The 20,998-nt window shown below is 37.1% G+C and overlaps 1 protein-coding gene across 5 annotated transcripts in view; it reads left to right on the top strand.

The window, feature by feature from the left end:
- Positions 1–20,998, top strand: part of KLHL29 (kelch like family member 29) — a 642,275-nt gene that overhangs the window by 420,798 nt on the left and 200,479 nt on the right. For all 5 annotated transcript variants that reach the window (XM_072407482.1, XM_072407479.1, XM_072407480.1 and 2 more), the window contains one exon: positions 17,372–17,519. In XM_072407482.1, the coding sequence (XP_072263583.1) occupies positions 17,372–17,519 (148 nt within the window). The remainder of the gene's footprint in view (positions 1–17,371; positions 17,520–20,998) is intronic.

Below are 20,998 nucleotides of genomic sequence, written 5' to 3'. Positions count from 1 at the left end.
AAGAAGGGGACATGCCAGTTTTGGCAGAGATTACGGAGGACAAAAATACATTTGGCATGCTGGGGAGGATCTGATTAATTCTGGGGAGTTTCTATTTTAAAGCATAGAAAACAATGGCAAAATGTAAGTATTCATCAAACCTTTATATAGCATGTTGCTGTTAAAGCCAGATTGAACTAAAATGATCTTTTATTTTTTTATACGCCAAGAGCATGTTTTCTTTTTTTCTTGGTGAGGGTTCTCTTATCCATATCTACATAGGGCAGGGGTGTCAAACTCAAATACACAATGGTCCAAAATTAAAAACTTAGACAAAGTCGGGGGCTAAACTTGAAACTGAAATAGCACCGCTACTAGGCAGGGAGGTCGCTGGTCTATACACGTAAGCGATGCCGGGAATTGTAGTAGTGGCGCTATTTCAATGAAGTGGTGGGCCAGCTGCAATTCAAATTTAGGATTCCTTTGGGGGCCAAAAAAAAAAAAAATAGCGGGGCAGATTTGGCCCATGGGCCAGAGTTTGACACCCCTGACATAGGGTATTATCCAAAGAATAGGGAATAGCAAGAGAGCAAGAGTCGTTGCATAGCAAAGCCTTTGCATCATTGTAGGTCAATGGCTGCAGCAGTCCAGGTAGCATTTTTTAACGGACCTTGTGCTGCTTTAAAATAAGTGGTGCCAACTGTAACCCAAAAGCTTCGTCATCCCCAGCCTGATCAGTGGACAGATATGGACTAAAAATTCCTCAACTCACTCCTCTCTCATTCCTTACCATCATGTTCTTGTTGGCTCCAAGTTCTGCTCTCTATCAGTCTGGAATCTGTTCTATAGGGGATTGCTCATACTAGGAGAAATGTACACTAGCTGCATTTAAAACATACATTTTGTAATATACTGTACTAAATATTGTGTTAATGCCAACCCGAATTAAAGATGAATTGGACTTGAAAAGTAAAGAATTGCAATGTTATATAAAACATCTAAAAGTGTACATGATTCCTAAACCCTGATCCTTTTACCTTTTATCCTAAACTCTTCTTGGAAATTAGCAGTGCCTAGGCACTCCCATGTCGATAGCCTGAGAGCCCAACATCTGCAGCGTGGGGGACACTGCTGCCTCGGACATTCTCAGGAGAATAGAAAGGATTTAGTGATGTCACTTCATTGCTACTCACTGTTCTCCTTGCTGGAGGCTCTGACATGAGAAAGCAAAGCCCTGCCTCTATTGACATGGTTGCCTCCACACAAAGACACGAGGATCATTCAGCTGCAGGGAGATCACAAGCAATATTCTTTCCTCTGTCTGCACAGCTTTCATAGTTCAGTTTTCTTTGTATCTTATTTTTTTTTCAAATCTGCCTGAGGTTTAGATTTAGCTTTATAATCTCACCTGGAAAGAACTATATACAGGGTAACAAACTCAGCCTTCTGCAGATAACGTGTTCTATGGGAGAAATTACGCTTGTAGTCTTGAAGGGAATGTATTACAGGCTTAGCAATTTGGTAAGCATTTAGATTAGCTTGATTCAGATAATATTATTATTATGTTTGAGTTTTTTGAGGTTCCAACAAGGGAGGCCCTAAACATAACATCACATTAAAGCCCAACTCTAGCCACAATGATATATTTTTATCTTGTAAAACTCTTGTTTGAACAGAAATAATGATGAATAAATGAAATACGATGAAATAAATGTGTATAAGCCCCACTAAGCAGCTTCTGCACCTTAGCTCTACTTAGCTATCCATATAACAGTTCTTACAAAAAATATATATTTTTTTTTATTAATTAAGAGTAAACTTAAACATTAAAGAACGGCAAGCAGGCAGTCTTCATTTTTAGAAAAGGTGATATCCCTTGCGATACAATAAACCTACACACACTCATACATACATATATATATATATATATATATTATTTTTTTTATTTTTAAGCCTATTGTACAATCAATATACCCTGGGGTAAGTGATGAATAGAACCCAGTATTAACCATTTACCAACCACTGGAAGGTTTATAGTGCAATGTAAAAGGTGCAGAATTCCAATAAAAGCCATCAGCAATTGTATTGAATTTCAGATGCTTAAAAAATGCTATGTGTGCTTGTGGGCTAAGCCGCTTGGTAGTATGAGTTTAGATCTGAATGCACTTTGCAGAAATGTTTTCTTCTTTAATATCCTGAAACTACTACACAGCAGTCATAGCCATAAATAATATATGGGCCAGATAAATGCCGGTAGACCTGAGCAGAAGAGCATTAAAGGGAAGCTTTATACACAGAGGACTTCAATTGAAGGATGAAGAGGAAAATGGAGAGCGGATGGGATTTCATAAATATAATGTGCTCTTATGAATGCCAGAATCATAGTAAAGGTGAATTAAATATTATAGAAAGGCCAGCCGCCGATTTATACACAATTTAAAAGAATGATCTGGAAAATTTTGCTTGGCATGTTTTCTGCACCTGGCTGCCCTGCTCTGTAAATCTCTATCTTTAGTATGAGTTCTTATTGCGGAATGTCTTGTAACAAGGAACAAAATGGCTTTGTAATGCACGAGATGATCAAATACACAGCGTGATGGCAATACAAGTGTGTTATAAAATGATACATTACGCTTTTCTGGTTCTTATCAGACAACAGTCCCAGAATTGTAAGGTATGCAATGTATGTCATTTACAGCATTAGATGATTCCACCAAACACTTTAGAACAAAACTTGGAGATGACAATCTGCAACTCGTTTCTATACTTTTAAAATGACGGTCTAACCATGCAATACTAAAGTCTGGTTCTAGTTGGAAGAATCTCCTTGTACACCAGTGTCAACTAGACTTGTCCTTTAATGCAAAAAGGCTTGATTCGTCTGACGCGTTTCGCCTGAACTGGCTTCTTCAGGGGACTTGTGAACTGCAGACAATACTTTCAGAAGTGATGATAATCCATAAAAAAGGGGCCTGATGGTGATGCTGTAGTGAGATAGAAGCAGGCGTCTTTTTTGGATTATCATCACTTCTGAAAGCATTGACCAGTTGTCATCATATTTCCTATATATGGAATTGATCCTTGTATTAATTAATTTCATATGCTTCAAACTTTATGGTCTGCACTCCACAAGTCCCCTGAAGCAGCCAGTTCAGGCGAAACGCATCGGGACACAACACTCAATTATACAAATGTCAAGGATCATTCCTGTCTAGTACATTAGTCCCGACTTTTCCCCCTTGCAGTCTTGCATAGGAGTTGAGATCCCTTGATTTTATGATATAAATATGTATTGAATGTGTGTAATATGATTACTAATATAACTGACCACATAATACCGTTCTCACATTTTCCCTACAAACCCCGGCCTTTCTTGTCTTCATTCTCTATTTACACATAAAGGCATTTGTTGTGAAAGTGCCTGGGTACAGATATGAAATTGGCATTAGATGTGGATGGGGGATGGTGATGAAGGCCCTCTCTCCTAATTAGAAATGATTGTTCAAGTTTGACATAGATATTCTTTTTGATGCAAGCTAGTCACTGTCCAAACGCTGCTCCTCAATGTTCACAAAAGAATGTTTTTTTCCTAAGGTGTACATATAGTAGGTAGCACAAGAAGCATTCTCTCTGATGACCACTCATGTAGCCCACCAAATTATTTTATGATACAACCAATACTTTGTGTTAATCACAGGTCAGAGTTTCTCTCAAGCTAGAAAAGTGACAGAACCCCAAAACTTTTAACATTTTAATATGAAGCTCAGACTTACATAAAATAAGTAAGCTTTCTGCATTCATACCATTACAGTGCTCCCTGGATAGCATAAGTTGGTTCACTGATTGCCAATTGATAAAAGATAACATGACCACATCCAAGAACATGCTGATTTAAAGGTCACAATCAGAATATATTACATGAACATCACATAAAAATGTATATAATATATGCTCAGACCTAAGGCTTCATTCACACTGACACAGAGCGTGGTGCTTCCCTGGTGGCTTATGATAAACTCCACCAACTGCATCTCCCATGGCTTATACGTGTTTTATTAGAATGAAGAAAGAAAAGAAGTGCTGGCAGAAGTTTTGTCTGTCTGTATTCCTGTTGCAGATATTCCCCATTTTCTGTCTGGTAAGGACATGAAGTGCAAACCCTCCAGGCTCAGATTCTCTCCTCCTGTTTCATTGTTTGTATCTGTCTGTAAATTGCAACCCTTATTTATTGTACAGCACTGCAGACTATATTGGCACTATATAAATACTGTTTATTATTAATAATTTGGAATTTTGGGACACTTCCACTAAACATTGAACAGAGTGCCCTTGGTGTTGGCACCACCGCATCGGCAGCTCAACAGCATTGTACAAGCCTTTAGTTGTACATTCCCATACTGCATCCCATTGTCAGAATCAAGAATCAAATGTAGGTATCTCTCCCAAATGGAACACATATTATTAATATTAATAATAAAAATAACATTATTAATTAATGTTATGTTCTAACTTAGCCAGGACCAGAAGTGTACTGTATGTTCTCCTGCATTGGTAAAGCAGGAACCTTCCCATCAGTGAGGCAAATAACAATCAGTAAATAAGCTTCAAAACAAATTGGCACTGACCTATCTAGCTGCAGTCACCAGGGATTATTTCATTATTGAGTTTCACATGGGAGATACAGTGAAGCCTTTGTTCAGGTAAATGGTAAAGTTGAGACACATTTACTGTTTCCTCAAGCCTATAATTTGATATTTCTATGATATTTCTAACCTGTAGGCACCCATAGAAAAAATTGGGGTTGGTAGTGAACAGCTTAGTGTTGCCCACTGTAAAGTGTTTAAATGCTAAATCAGTAGGAAAGTAGTTAAGTGAATAAAAGCCCCCCAGGAACGCCTATTTCCACCACTCATCCAAACTTAGCCTAAGTCAACACTCTGCCTTTCCCTTTTGGTGCACCTGCACACTTTTTTGGTACAGTGATCAAAAGGCTGGAAACCAGTCTAGTCCCTCTGGTAACAGGAGCAGAGGAAACTGAGCCGCTAAAAATGAGAATGAAAATGTTTCTCCTGTACGTTTGAAGATTCATTTTTCCACAATGTCTGCAGCTCCAGAAAGTATTTTTGGCTTGTTTGAATAGTCATGTACTACTTGTTAGGAATATACAAATATTGTAATGTCCACAGCCTGGTCACAGTTCTGCGTTGAAAACTTTGGACAGACCAACTTTAGTTTTTAGTAATACAAAGTGAGCCAATTTAGGCCGCTATGTGATGTTCAAAAAAAAAATCAAAGTTTAAAGTTCAAAGGAGTCGTCTGTGTACTGCAATAAACACAGCAAAGTGCAGCCACATTCCCTGTTTTGTTTGTTAGTTGTACGCTTAGGGCTGAGTGTCTTTGATAAAGTTGAATGAATGAACCTGACTGCTATGAGATGTGCTTTGACAGCTGCTTTTATGTCTGTATTTATTTTCTTTAGATTAGCAGCGTGGGTTCACCCCGCAAATGTTGCAAACAACATAAAATGTTTGTTTTGTTTTTTTGGTTTGTTTAGGTTGTTTTGGAGTCTGTGTAGCATAATGCATTTGGTATCAGAATAGTGCAATAGCTTTCTTTGTCTGGCAAGGGTGCTTTATGATAAGCATAAGGGAGCATGAAAGGAGAGAACCCAGGCAGGGAAGGACTCTCAGTCCCAGTACATGTTAGCAAACTACAAAAAAAGGGTCTGTGCTTCTTAGATCCCTTAAACAACAGAGGGAGCTGGATCTATATTCAAGGGCACGTAGTGCTGAACCCAAAGTTTACAAAACTTTTTCAAAGAGTTATTGAGAGAATGCAGAGAATTTATCAGGTCATTCATCAGGTCATTTTACACTACACTTGGGTAATTGTTGGTATTCCAGTTTTCCATGCTCTCACCAATACTTGTTTGATGCTGTAAACATTTTCTGAAGTATCTGAAATTGATAAGGGGTACATGCCACTGGCCAGACATTAAGAAGGGGTTCTTTAGAGTCTTTAAGAATGGGCCTATCCAAGACAGTATATACTATCTGGTAGACTGTGGACCAATATCTAAGAATTACGAGACACTCCCACCAAACATAGAAGAGAGTGACCTTAGCATCCGCACCACCACATTGGGAGCTTGTAGTTAACTACAGTCCGGGTAAAGAGGGTGGGTGTCCCCAAACCACACAAGGCTATTGTTGAGAGCCAAGCCCCCTGGCTTATTATAATAAACAGAAAGGAGAGAACAGCAGAGGATTTAATATGACTCAAATGTTTATATGTAATTGTACAAGGTATGTACAGTGGTAAAACACAGATGAATTACTTATATCTAGACAAAGACCATGTGCATAACCCTCAATAATTCAGAAGGTGACAAGGCCTTTACTATACAAAATACAACTGACTTGATCTTAAAGAGTGTTAAAATATACTGGCTGAATTGGATCCCGAGTCCCAACACGTTTCGCCAGTTTAGGCTTCCTCAGTGGGAAACCTGTTACAATACCATTCAGTTGTAAAGGATGACTTGCCCATGATGAGGCAGTTGAAAGAAGAAGGTGAAGAGCCTGGCATAACAGTATTCATTTACTCCAGGATGGAGTTAAAAGTTTGCTGATCAATAGCTACCAATTCAGATCTCATAGGTGTCTGAGTTGGTCTTTTTAAATCCTGAGCCAGAAGGCATTCTCTAGATATAAGTAATTCATCTTTGTTTTGCCACTGTATATACCTTGTACAATCACACAATTTATTAGTTTGTAGTTAACCTCAAGCTTGTAATTTACATTGGACAAGCATTTAGTTGTAGATTCCCATATCTGCATCCAAGTGTTAGAACCAAGAATCAACTGTGGGTCCCTCTTTTAAATGGCACACCAAGGGGGCTTGGGAAATTTACCGGAGATCAGGTGACTATACAATTCAGAAGTAGATCCCTTTTCTTATGGCTAATTTTAGTATCAGTGGTACTTTCTGCCTTTACACCATTTGGGCACTTCCTAGATATCATTTGCTGTCCACCAGCTGATTTTGCATGTCAGATGCTCTTTAACCTTCCTCTGAACAAAGACCAGGTCATTATTCCGAGCCAAGTAACTGATCATGGCTTGTGCACCTATTGCCTCATTTGTGAGCTGATCAACATTAATTCTTTTAATTTGAACTCTTGACTTGACCTGCGAGACTTGGAAGAGTAATCATTATTACTCATGGGTCATTATAAATATATGTGTTTTCCTCTCTCCAGCCAGTCAATAATCATTTCTCCGGAGATGCCTTGGCAAAACACACCAAACTCACATCCTGCCGTGAGCTCGTAGCTCGGAGAAGCTCTGGAATGTGTTGTTAAAATCATCGTCTTTGTTGTTTTATTTTTAATTCAAAGGCTATATGCAAGGCAACAGTGTCAATTCTAGAAGAGAAAAGAGGGTTCAGATTTATTGACAATCTGCCATCATCATGGAGATTTGTTATTAACTCTAAGTCTTGTCTTTATTTTTCCAATTCCAGTGGCAAGTCCTGGCAAAGCGGGAGACTCTAGGAAAGTCAATAAGTGTAATATCTTTTATCATCTGAAGTAATGTATTATGAATGGGAGTGTTATTATCATGACACTGTATCTATACTTTTTTTGTATGCTATTTGAGCACGTACCAAGGGATTCAATAAAATGTTACTTTTCTCATCCACTGTTTAGTGGAACTCAGTTCCAAAATGACCTGAGGTCACGTTTTAAATGCTCCAGGAGTGAAAATAAAGATGATTTAAAAACAAAAGTTAGGTGCCTAAAAATTGTCTGCATGTCAGATTACAGTTGGCTAGGAACCTGGGTGTATGTGTGGTTTTACCCAACTTGGGACATTTGGTAACTAGATAGGGAAGAAATGTGTAAAATGATGGTTAAGCAGGACATCAGAAGATAGGATCAATACCACTGAGAATATCTAAACCTAAAATTGAATGCCTGTAGCTTACCAGTTCTTAGATGTGTTGGCTGCATTAGTTTTATTTAGTCTTTTATTTGTTGTTTTCACATGGTGATTTCACAAAAGCGTCTATATGAACAGCCAACAGCCATGATCACCCCAAGTGGTGTGGTAAGAATGCTTGACCGTTTTGTTTATGTGGCTAAACTGGAATACAGTTCAATCTGTTCTGCTCTGCTACTCTGAATATATAATGCTAATGGGTTAAATGTATAACATTGTAAACTACTTTTAGCTTTTCTTTTAACAGAAGAAGACTCAGAACTATACAAACCAGTCAAATAAAGAAATAATGTTCTTGGCATTTGCCACGCTGTGGTGGCTGCCTAAGAAAGCATGAATAATATGCTAATTTTTAATAATTCCCAGGGATAATTTTCTAAACGCTGTCGTTAGGTGTCTTATCTAAATAGAAAGAAATAATCAGTCTGTTACAAACAGAACAACACTGAAAATAATTGATTCTAAATATTTTGCCTGTTATTGACTTTTGTGATTGTTCAGCAAGTTTTTCTTTTAACCATGGATACTAATTATTGGTCTGTCTACCCAAACAGATAAAAAAAAAAGTTGTAGAAAAAGCATGATGTGCTGTATTTCTGATTTCTTCAGTCTATCACATTTCAGTTGCTTTAATTAATGGAGGGCACCTTGAGTCTTTTTAGGTTTAGTGCTTCTGTCAAGATTTTATGGCTGTTCATGTACCTGCTTTGAGATATATTCAGTTTTCCTGGTGATCATTTTCATTGAAGCTGAGTTAAAATCCAAAACTAAGAGACTAGAAAACTTCTAATGGGGACACTTGTTTCACTGCAGATATATCTCTTAAAAGGTACACAAAACCCTGCTCTGTCCAAAATATCTTCCGTTATAATTTGACTCACCTTGAATTTGACCAGTTAGGAAATCACCTACTCTAACATTGTAGGCTTTTCTCTTCCCAGAAAATGCGGAGAGAAAGACAAGCTTTTTTGGCAGTGGTTTCTATATGTGGTTGTGTTTAATAATGTATTCAATGATGTCAAGTTGTAAAAAAAAACAAAAATTCAATCCATATCTCATATTATTCTAGATACCTGCTCTAGACATGGGGTACCTAATATTCTCATATAAACCAATTGGTATTAATAATAGAAAAGAATAGTCAACAATAATCAAAATATGGAGAGGAAAAGTAATGGTGGTATATTTAGGAAATTCTATTGTCTCAATATTTTCCCGACATGTTTTGCCCAAAAAGTGGCTTCCTCGGGGGTTAGAGAAACTTGAGTATTGATTATATATGATTGAGGGGCCAGTCCAATGATTATATCAAAGGGTGTACATAGAAAGAGCAGTGTGAGTTTACTGGAATAAAAGTAATAAACTGGTTGGGGGGGTTGACTCATTTTAGTGTGTTTTGTTTATTTACACTTTGACCTCATTGAATACATTAATAAACACAACAACATATAAAAACTACTGCCAAAAAAAGCCTGTCTTTCTCTGCATTTTCTGTTATAATTTCCAGGCTTGGCAATCACTAGAACTTGTAAATACCCTACTAGTGAACAAACCCTTTTTCTCATCCCAAATATCTCCCGTGTCTTCCAATCATGCAGCCCCTTTCTCCCTTTCTCTAGCTGTTATTGGCATGCCCTTTTATTGTATTGGACTGCACGTCCATCAGTCACTACATCAAACATGATGGATGTTATAGCAAAGACAGGGGAGTTATATACTTCCTTGTTGCTGCTTAAGTAGTTGCTACATATTTTGACAATCAAGGCTCTTTCAATTAATATAACTAAGTCCCAAGTGCTAGCCCTCTCCTTGCATCAGCCCCCAACGAGGAAAAATTTCTAGTTAAAGAAAATTTGTGGATAGAGAAAGGTGTATTGTCAGATGCACATTAGCATCAGGTATTATTGTATGATGGAAAGACAAATTATGCCTGCGTATATTACCAATCCTTAGCAATCTTTAGTTCCTGCCCGTCAAATCTGCAAAGTCAAGATGTGGTCTGATAAATCGTGGAACATGTCCCCAAAAGTCAAAAGCTATGTTGTGTTTACAGCCTTTGCATTTTGTTTCCTTTGGCCTGGAGTTCGCCTTGATTGCTATTTTCTCTCTATTTACGAGTATAGCAATGACCTATATTCAGACCTTCTTGAATACTAAGTGGTCTAGTCACCTCTAGTATGAATAAACATGATTATTTAATTCTGCTTCTAACCTTTTGACTTCGAAAATAAAGTGATTTATGCAGAATAATCTTAACACAGAGAAAAAAAATTGAATTCTGTAAACAGATGGCCAAGACGACGTGCACTTTTCAGTTTATCTTAATAGGAAAACTATAGGACATGACAACAATTCCTGCCTGGGCTATTAATTCTTTTTTCCCATCATGAAAAAATACATTCTATAGGAGGTCGGTATTGACCACTAACTGCAAATGCCTTAAGCAACAAAACAAGTGTATCCTAGTTATTTCAATATAAATTAAATACTAGATCATTATACTCACATGCATGGGCTCTCCAATCACTCACAATGCTACAGGGTCTCTTTATCTGACTCCAACTCATTGTCCTTTAAAACATTATCCAGTCCACAGGCTCATTGATTTCATATATGGCCTCTGATTATGTGTTACGAACATTATCCATCTACCCTGACAATCTAATTGTAATGAAATCCCTCCGGATACTTCAAGCAGAAAAACAAACTATCACTTCGATCAATCCTATGTAAGCTGTTGTGGCTTGACAGTGCAAATATATTCGTCAGGTTTATTACTCTGAAACTGTACATATTGCAGGATACTAAATGCAATAGAAGAAAAATAAGAAAAAGCAGGACCTTTTTTTTTAGGCTGTATTTTAAAAGGCCTCCATGCAAATGAATAGTTGGAGCTGTAAGAGTGCATATTTAGGTTTGTGGATTCATAATATCTATTGTAAAGTAAATCTGACATGAGTAAAGTACTTAAATGCTATTTGCCTGACAGTTGTGATGACTCAGAGCTTAAAGCCTAAATTAATTTCAGTTCAATACATTTGAGGTGCATTAAAACGAAAGCAGTGCAGTCTTGTTTGCTCTCTGTGTGCAAGCAATGATCCAATATGCCCCGGCTAAGTCTGAGCTAGCACTCTGCAGTCAACAGGCAGATTAAAGCCCCTTTTAGATTTACAGTAAACCATAGTGTTGTACTGCTAGCTCGACTGCCCTCCCCACCACTCTACTTTAACTCTATGGGAGTGGTTGCAATGCTATCATTTGCATGGGGTTGTGTTAGTGTTGTGGCACAGTTATTGGAAGTGACATGTTGCTTCTGGCCATGTGGTTGCTTTTCCTTTTCTGAAGGAAGAACTGCACTGCATGAAAATGCATTAATTGCGATGCAGTATGCCTCTCCTGGTGCCAGTTTGTGTTGTGCCTAGGAGTGTCTAATAGTGCAATCTTCCACACCAAGTAGCCTAAGGTTCACGATTTCAGGACTGTACATATCCATTACACTATATATACTTTTTAACTTAATTGTTAAAGGAGCATATTTCAAAAAATGTATTTTAATTAATTTGTGCTGAGTTGTCTATTATGATTATAATTTTTTAGTTTTATTATTTGCAGCTGATGGTAATTTCTTGCTAAATTTTACTTTATAATATATAAAAACTATATATATATATATATATATATATATATTCACTTTTTTACTTTTAATGATTTTGTGTTGACTTACATTAGAAACACAATTTATTTACAGTGGAAATATTTATGATTGCAGACCTATCTGCTAGTGTTTTGCTGCTGCCAGTCAATGACCTTCGGTGACATTTGCCCTTGTTCCTTAGGGGGACCTGGTTGCTTTCAGTCCACATGCTTTGTGTAAATGTGACTGTTATCTGCACATTTCTTCCTGTGAGAGTTCTGGCCCATAGCAGTCATATCATTATTTTATATTATTTATTTACTTCTTATGCTCTCACTTTCTCTCTCTCTCTTTCTCGATCTGTCTTTGGCTTGCATGCAATCCTCTCTTCACTAATTATTTCCCCAGTGAGTTTAACAATTGTGATAGATTACCAACACGTTCGGTTAGCTGTGGTACAAACATCATTCTGCTTTTTTTATTCCTGCGGAGGATAGACTGTCAGGAAAGAGATTTTCTCATTATCTATCCAATGTGCTTCAGATTGTCTTTCTTTAATGCCAATAAAATAGGGAACGAGACCAGCAAAGAAAAAGAGAAAAAAATATTTTGATTGCAAGTGGCAGAGTTTTCAAAACATGGATTTGATTAATTGCTGACGTTTCGAGTTGCCTGCATCTCCCTGCGGTGTATTGCAAAGTTTATTTATATAGATCCTAATATTACCTGCTTGACTTTAGCGCAGATATGATGTCCTCACGAGGCCTTGAAAAAGCATTATAGTCGGCAGTAAATTCAAGCTTTGGCAAATGTAATGGCTCGCTCTGCTTTGCTTACGGGCCATTTTAGGTTGGCACATTTTGAGTTCAGGATTTTTTTGGGTTTTAAAATATAAAGGTCTATGTTTAAAGAGTACATGTTATGGCTTTGGATTTCTCCACCTCCACGCAAGAATTAGGTCTAATTGTTCCCTTTTGAACCTTTGGTTATGACTAATAACACCAGACCACGATGCCCATTATCCACCAACCTCTACATAATTACTACACCTTAAGACGCCTGATGTCAGGATCTATCTAAACCAACTTACACTATATTTGGAATCTCTCTGAATCGACTCAAGCTATCCCCAACAATATTTCTTTATATCATGCTTCCAAATAAAATTCTCTCCCGTTACACAGGAAAATGAGAAGCAGAACTATGCATACTGATTTCACAAGAAGAATGGGGTAAAGCTTTCATATTATGTGAAGTCAAGATTCTGACCAGATAGCATTTAAAACTCTCCAAACTACATTCTATTTCTCACTGCCATGTTGAGGTTTGCTCACGCTCCATTGAAAAGTCATAACATAACAGGTTTTGAACCTAGAACCTCCTCCTTATTAGTGGGAGGTTAATCTTACTTGGGGCCAAACCCTATATTACCAGATTTCCTGCTGAACTTTTATTTTCATAGTATCAACTCATGACATCCTGGGCCACCTCTTTGCTGGATGTTGCTCTAATGTTAGTATTGTCAGAAATTTTTCAGTGGAAAGCATGGTTTTCTCCCCGTGGGGGCTTTGTGATTGTTGAATTTTTCCAGGTCACGAGTGACAAGTCCATGTGCATGGAGTGGTACAGAATCATAGGGACCCTGCTGAGTGAGAGCTTGTGTCTGCAGTCTCTGCTGAGTAGTTGGTGGCTGATGTTGACATTGGCTATACTACTCTTGATGGTCTTTGCATGTGCCTGCTGTGGAGTTGAACAAGAAGTGTTAGTCACTGCTCCTCATTGCAGGGTAGACAACCTGGGAAAAAGGTCCTCTGTGAAAGCTAGGATCATGATATGTTATTGAACTTGGAAATGGGGGATTGGTGTTGTTCATTCTGTCCTTAATAGCGTTACATCATTATTATTATTATTACACAGTATTTATATAGCGCCATCATATTACGCAGCTCTGTAAAAAGTCTATTATCATGTCACTAGCTGTCCCTCAAAGGAGCTCACAATCTAATGTCCCTACCCCAATCATATGTTTTTAATACAGTCTAAGGTCAATTTTGGGGGAATGCCTATCTTGTTTGCTATTTTGTTGTACTGCCATTCCCATCTACTTCTTGTCATCTATAGACTTTTGTACAACTGCTGATTACTTGTTGATGCTCTTCCATTCAAACCTGGTACCATCAGCTATCAACGCCAACTTGTGACTATCACATGTCTGGTTTTCAACAACTAGACTGGATTCTGATCCCAAATTGGGATAAAAAGCATGCATAGGTCTCTGATTCCCTTCTTTAAATAAATGGAATTATTGCAGCTCAGGGACCAGGCTCTACCTGTAGTACCAGTGATGCATCTTATTCTACCTGCGTGGTACTCTGGGAAGGTTTGAGATAAAAAGAACTGGTGACCTGATTAGACAAATGGCAACAAAAGAGGGACATTTAAGGCATCTAGATACAGTTCAAATGTACATTTCAATTAACATTTGATTTGTATGTAAATAAAAAAAATAAATGTAAAGAAATAAAAGCACATTATACACATAAAGACATTTTTTCTTTAACCACAAAAAATGTTATGGTTGTGTGGATAAACTGAACTCCATGATAACAACTAAATACAAAACCTAACTTTATATGCATGGGAGCAGTATTCTCTATCAAAGAATTTGTAACATTGTTCAACCACTTCTGAGATTTCCACAGTCCTTTCAGAAAGCATAAGCAGTCGGTAAGAGAGTCAGTTTCCTTTATTCCTGTATAGCCTTATAAATTCCTTATTAGCTTGGTCACCTGTCTGACATCAGTTTGTGATTGGAAAGTGAAAAATCAGCATCAGACTGATGAGGTCATCACGCATGTTCTGGGTCAGCACATGTACACTGCAACAGAACATGATTGGCTCATTTCTCTACAATGTCTTCTGTTCCAACCTCCTCAGCATTTGATGCTTCAAGCCTCAGGAATGACTTTATAGGAAGGAAGGAACATTGAAGGGGACACAGTCATCACAAGCTGTTGGGAACTGTAGTGCTAGAACTATGGACAGTTGGGAGAACACACACTGGATGGGTGAGTATATACTGTCTTAAAATGAAGAAGCAGATTTTTCTGTGAAACGCGTAGAGAACTAACTAGATTTAATGTTAATATTAATACCATTTTGGTGTTTTAATAATACATGTTGTGGATATTGGCCTAAAAAGTCCTAAAAATTGGAGTTTTTCACTGCAAACTGCAAACTTTTTCTAGGGTTTAGCTCCTCTTAAATTTGTTCAGACCTGGTGGATTAAAATGATGGAAAACTTAATACGGTCTCCTAAACTGAAAAAATAGCTGTGTGGTGTTCAGATTTAGGGAAAGAATTAAAATAAATGGTGCTGATGTAGGAAGTATTTGATGCGACTGATGACAAGTGTCTTCTGTGTTAAGAGTAAGGCATACCGAGTACCGTAGATTCCGAAAAATATTTATGCCTCCTCCAACTCAGCTAAATACGCCGCAAGAGCACTCACAAATTCTCTCGTGTTTCACTCTTATCAGTCTGCTCAAGCTTAAATTTTAAAGCAAAAACAATGTTAACACAAAACCGAAATATTGAAAAGGAGAGGAAAGACCTTTGTTCCCTAAGTAAAAATGATTATTTAAACAGCTATTCATACAGAAGATCTCGGAAGGCATTTTAATGTTGATCATACTTTTCAAGATGCCATGATACCAGATCTGGAGTTTTAAGCATTTTATTGTATTGATGCCTCAGCTCTCCGGTAAAATACATCATTGCTCTCTACAAGAACTCATTGTCAGTGAGTGATGAGAAAAACATCTCTGCAGTTGCTAATGTATTAATTCCATGTTCGATTTGGAGGTGAGAAGCACAATACAGCCCACTCACAGCACTTTAGCTTGAAACAGCCTCTGTTTATGCAGAAATTATATGGAATTATGCTGATGTCTGCTTGACTAGTTGAACTCCAGGATTAATCTTTTTTAAAAGTTTTGGATTGAGAGGTAGGAAAGAGTGTCATTTTTGTTACTGTCTCGGAAACAATAGAAACTGTTTCAGCTTGTGTTCCATGTCCAGCCTAATTGTACCAACCCTCCCACCCCCTAAACAACTCCTGAAGAAAGGTATATGCTGTTTCGAGGTTAGAAAGACTGCTAATATACCAGACATTGGTATTTTGCATTGGATTGATGAATTGTACTTTGGATTTATAGTGGGTGTCATTCTCAGTTCTTCCACTAGGTGCTGTTGTGTTCATTTTCATTCCAAATTATTTACGCTTTTGTTTATTGTAATAAAGGTGAACACAACACCGCCGTGTGGGCAAATCGAGAATTGAACATTCTATTAAACCAGGGTACCAGTTTGCTCAGATCAATTTTATATATATATATATATATATATATATATATATATATTTATGAATTATTAAGTGTTTATAATGGTCTACTTATGAAGCAGTGAATCTGACATTCACTGAAAGTTTAGTCCAATCATTTATTGATATCATTACCTGAGCTGATCTTATTGTGGTATTGTTTTGCAAGCATGATGTAGAGGAAGCAGTGGACATTAGGTTTATGGAGATGTTAGGACATGTTTTTTGCATCCTAACTACTGTCCAGTCTCAACAAACAGATAAATGACCAATTCAATAATTTTATCAGCTCCCTATTTTATAATATAGCCTGCTTGTTATTTAATCCAGTGTTCTTTTAAAACTGTAAATCATAAATCAGTTTTAGATAGATGTCATTTGGGTTCACCCTTTTTGACCTCCAGCAGAGATATCTTCCTGTAGAGAACCTGGGGTCACCAGTTGCAATTGATTTCGTCATGCTTCACCTGGTTTTATTGTGCATGGTGTTGTCACTCAACTTCAAATAGAATAACTATAGCGATAGATAAAACGGCACAGGGTAGAGGATACAAGTGGCTTATGGTGTACAAATTGTGGAGTCTCTGTTGGTTAAATTTCCTGCTTGAGATTAAACTTTTGTTTAGCTTCGAATCATTTTACAGGTGATATACAAATCTATAGGAGTGGTCTTTTCTTTTTTCATTCATTTTTTTGATTTAACATCATACACATGGGATAAACATGTATAAAAGATTATCTTTATGGAAATAATGTTATCACCGTCTGGTATTGTTTTCAAAGACATTTGTTTTGTACTGTATATGTGGTATATAGTTTTATTTTGTGTGCACAATGAGGTTGTCATGTTTGACCATTTCCTTCCTGCTTTGCAGTGCCACACAGTTGTTACACTTTGCTTTCCACAATGCTAGTCATCTTGATTTATTGACGGGGTAGAGCATTCATTTTCAACCAGGGTTCTGTGGCATCCAAGCGTTCCTACAAAGATTGCCAGGGGATCCTTGTGCTGTGTTTGACCAATCCCCCATTTAAAGGCCAATGCCACTAGTAAGAGCCAGCTGGAGGACACCAGTGATAGTGGTGTTCTGAACACAGTTGTAAGAAGTGGCATTCAACTAACTGACTACCAATGTGAGGGATATTCCAAGGATTTTGGTTTTAGCAGGGGTTCAAGTGATTAGGGCGATCCTGTGTTCACTATAAATACCCAATCAAAGGGGGAAAAACATGATTTTGTTCTAGGACATAATTTGGCATTAAATCAATTTATTAACATTACAATACCCATAAGAACATATAATAATACTTTACAGTTAGTAACACTATAACACAACTCTGTCAATATATCTGAATATTTTGGTTCTTTTTCAGACCCCGTTGCTTTCCAAGGCGGAGAAACAAACTCAAGGGCAGCTGTTGGCCACCAGCGTAAGGTGGGGGCAGACTCCAATCAATCAGTCCACGCCATGGGATACGGAAGAACCACCATCTAAACAGATGAGGAAAGGGGAAAATCCTGGTGAGTGGCCACTCAATATACTGCATGTGTCTTATATAGCTCATAAAGCTGAACGCACAATTCAATGTAGATACACTTTATGGGCTATATACAGGCAGACAGAAAAATGGCTTACGCGTTTCACAGTAACATGAACCTTATTCATGATGTGTTTTTCAGGTTTCACAGCCTGTATACATCCTCCTCCTATTCTTCAGGAAACAAGCTGTACCAGTTGTTACTCCAGGAATAACACTTGTCTAATTGTGTAAATTTTATATACATTAAAAATAAAACCTAATATGTATACACTTGGGAAATAAATTCAACATCAATTGTTTCTTGAAGAGAAAGAGGAGGTTGGATATACATACAGACCTGTAAAATATAAGAATAGGTGTATATTTGCATGAAACATATGAAAGATTCGTCTGCATGTATGATTTAAATATATAAGTGTCTCGTGGTAGGGTGATCACGTACCTAGCTGTGATGTGGGAAAGTATACACCTACCCAAAATAGTATTACTGATTTATAAAAAAAGGTCCTTTAGTTCCAACATCCTCCCCAGTCACAAATACTCATATACAAACCTTGACACTTTTAATTTGACACAGGTATGGAGTACATGAATAAATATGCCGTTAGTAAATAAGATATAGACTATATATGTGTTTAGCTGTCACACAGTGGTGTGGGAGAATTTTCATCTACAATAAATCTGCTGGCCCTGATTTAATAAAGTTCTCCAAGGCTGGAGAGAATACACTTTCATCAGTGAAGCTGGGTGATACAGAAAACCTGGAATTGATTTCCTAAAAGTCATTAGCTATTTGTTAGCAAATGTTTTCAATTCTGAATCCATTCCAGGTTTGCTGGATCACCCAGATTTACTGATGAAAGTGTATTCTCTCCAGCCTTGGAGAACTTTATTAAATCAGAGCCAAAGAGAGAGATTCACTTTCACTATTGACCTTGGAAACCATTGTTACCAGGATAGAAAGTATTTGCTAATCCAAGTGTCACTTGGACAAGTGGTAAGGGGAAGTACAGAAACAACTATCTAATAAGAGATTTCCTTTCACTTTAAGGAATATTTCTTTAACTTGCTTCTGTGTTTTTGAGGCAGGATGTGGAAAATATTGTCAGGGAGCCACAGAGAAAAAAATAAACAGGAACTTGAAATAAATCCTTATTTATCCTAAACTAATATAAGTTTGGTTTAGATATACTTTTTAAACTAAACTATAGGCGAAGACAAAACAGGTGCCTCTGCTTAGACTAAATTATCCACCAGAGCTCTCAGTGGGCCTTGGATCTCCAAAGCTGTAGGGTGGACACTCCAATCCTAAAATTCAATCATATTTGTTGGTTAAACAGGCTCGGTGCTTTGCAGGCCCCTGGTGGAAATGACGAGGGGTCTGGCAGAGCTCTAGCCATTGACCAATAGAAATTTTAGCTTTATGAGCACCTCAGGTTTGGACAGTGCAGAAAAAATGTCAACTATTTATTTTTTTGCTTTTAAAGTGTTTAATTATTTTTTGCAATTAAACCCCTGCGTTGTGTAGACAAGACAAGCAGGATTCAGTAGTTTAACAACAAAAATCTGGGGAAGGCTAACACCCTAACACGTCCTGCAGTTTCGGTCCACCCCACATGGTGTTTTTTCATTAGAAGAAATTGTCTGTATTTGTTTTCCCTGACACATGTTTAAAGATTTTGGGATTGTTCAAGATCCAAGCTGCAATGCCTGGAGCATCTGATTGTTTCCCCTGGCTGACCCCCCAACACCTTTCTTGCTACTTCTCTGGCCCTCCAATAGTTAGTATTCATACAAAATATAAAATCTTACAGGAAAACATACCACCATCAAATATTACAATACAAAGCTTAAAAATGTCATAACTTTGGTTACCCCCTGCAAGGAACATTGGCAGCTTACAATTTTACAATTATATAGACTAGGAATTAGAATATTCAGTGTATTAGGAGTGCTCCTATTTTTTCCCATGCAGCTAAGACCCCCAGAAATAGAAACAAAGTGGATGCAACTGGCACAACTGTAGGGTCCCCTCCCATCAACACCTTACATAGACAGAACTGCCTGTTCCTGACAAGGATTTCCAGAGCTGTATTTCTAAAACACACCAAATCCTAGAATATCAGTCCTGAGTAATCAGCACAGTGCATGATTGCACTCCAAAGTCCTAGCTGCAAAGACCTGGCTTTATGTTATAATGTTATACTATTGTTACTACCTCTAAGAGTGTCCTTTTCATGTGTCTGCTCAACCATGTTATCCTTCCTCTAATTAAAGCATCAGATACTAACAGACTTGGAAAATGCTGCAGTATATCATGTAACAATTGCACTGGAAACTCTAATATATATATATATATATATATATTAGAGTAATTTTATATATATATATATATATATATATATATATATACAGGAATTTAAAAAATATATTACAGCTTTAAATACTAGAATTCACAGACTGTTTCCAGATAGTGAAAACAGTGGGCCATTGCATGCTAATATGTGGTATACAATGTACTTTTTGTTGTTGTTTTTGTGCACTGAAATATATTTGTGTTTTTTTTACCTATAAGCTTAAAAAATAATTGTGCAAATATCATGCAACATAAACATTTGCAACTGTCACTTTTTATTCTACTGGTTTAGAATAAAAAAATATAGGCATTTAGAAAATATACAATATCTTGGAGGTTTTAGGAAATCTACAGGCCTAAAATTAATGTTGTATGCATGTACTATATGTCCAAAAAGTAAGCATACATGGTACTGTAATCGGATGGCTAAAGCTAGGTACACACTTGCAATAATTATCGTTCGTCAGCGTCGTTGGTCAGTCGTTGTGCACTTTTTCTGTTAACGATTATCGAACCTTAGTCGTTCGTTTCCAACGATAATTATTGCCAGTGTGTACGCAGCTTAAGCCCTATAATGGGTGTGTTCACATTATTCTGTCCACCCGTTGTTAGTTTCATTGCATTGTAAAGGTATAGCCTATAGAATACAACTGAGGCTTTTATCTACAGTTTTAAAACTATTACTAATCAAACATACTTTTCTATTGTTTTTTTTTACTTGTACTTTTTTGAGCATCTATTGTACTTATTGTACTTTTTTAGATTGTATAGCAAAATAGAATAGTTTTAGAAATAAAAAATAATTAAAAATACAAAAGAAAAAGTGATACAGTGTGATAGATGATGATGAATCAATAGGTCAGCAAGGCTCCTTCTCATGATGTGTGGGGAGGAGGGGTGACAGTCAGGTCACATTTTTTAGTGGCAATGCTTATAATGCCGGTCCAATTACAAAATTATTCATTTGTGTAAATGTTTCCATTCATTTTAGCCTTCCATTGAAAGTCAGCTTTAGGAGCAGCTTTGTTTGATGCTAACTAGCCTACATGGATTTTCTTCTAGTTGTTTAGCACCCAATTTATTTGGTGTAAAAGCACAGAGTA

This window comes from Pyxicephalus adspersus, chromosome 4 (assembly GCF_032062135.1).
Source record: "Pyxicephalus adspersus chromosome 4, UCB_Pads_2.0, whole genome shotgun sequence".
NCBI lineage: Eukaryota > Metazoa > Chordata > Amphibia > Anura > Pyxicephalidae > Pyxicephalus > Pyxicephalus adspersus.
This window is presented reverse-complemented; position numbering and strand designations above follow the sequence as displayed.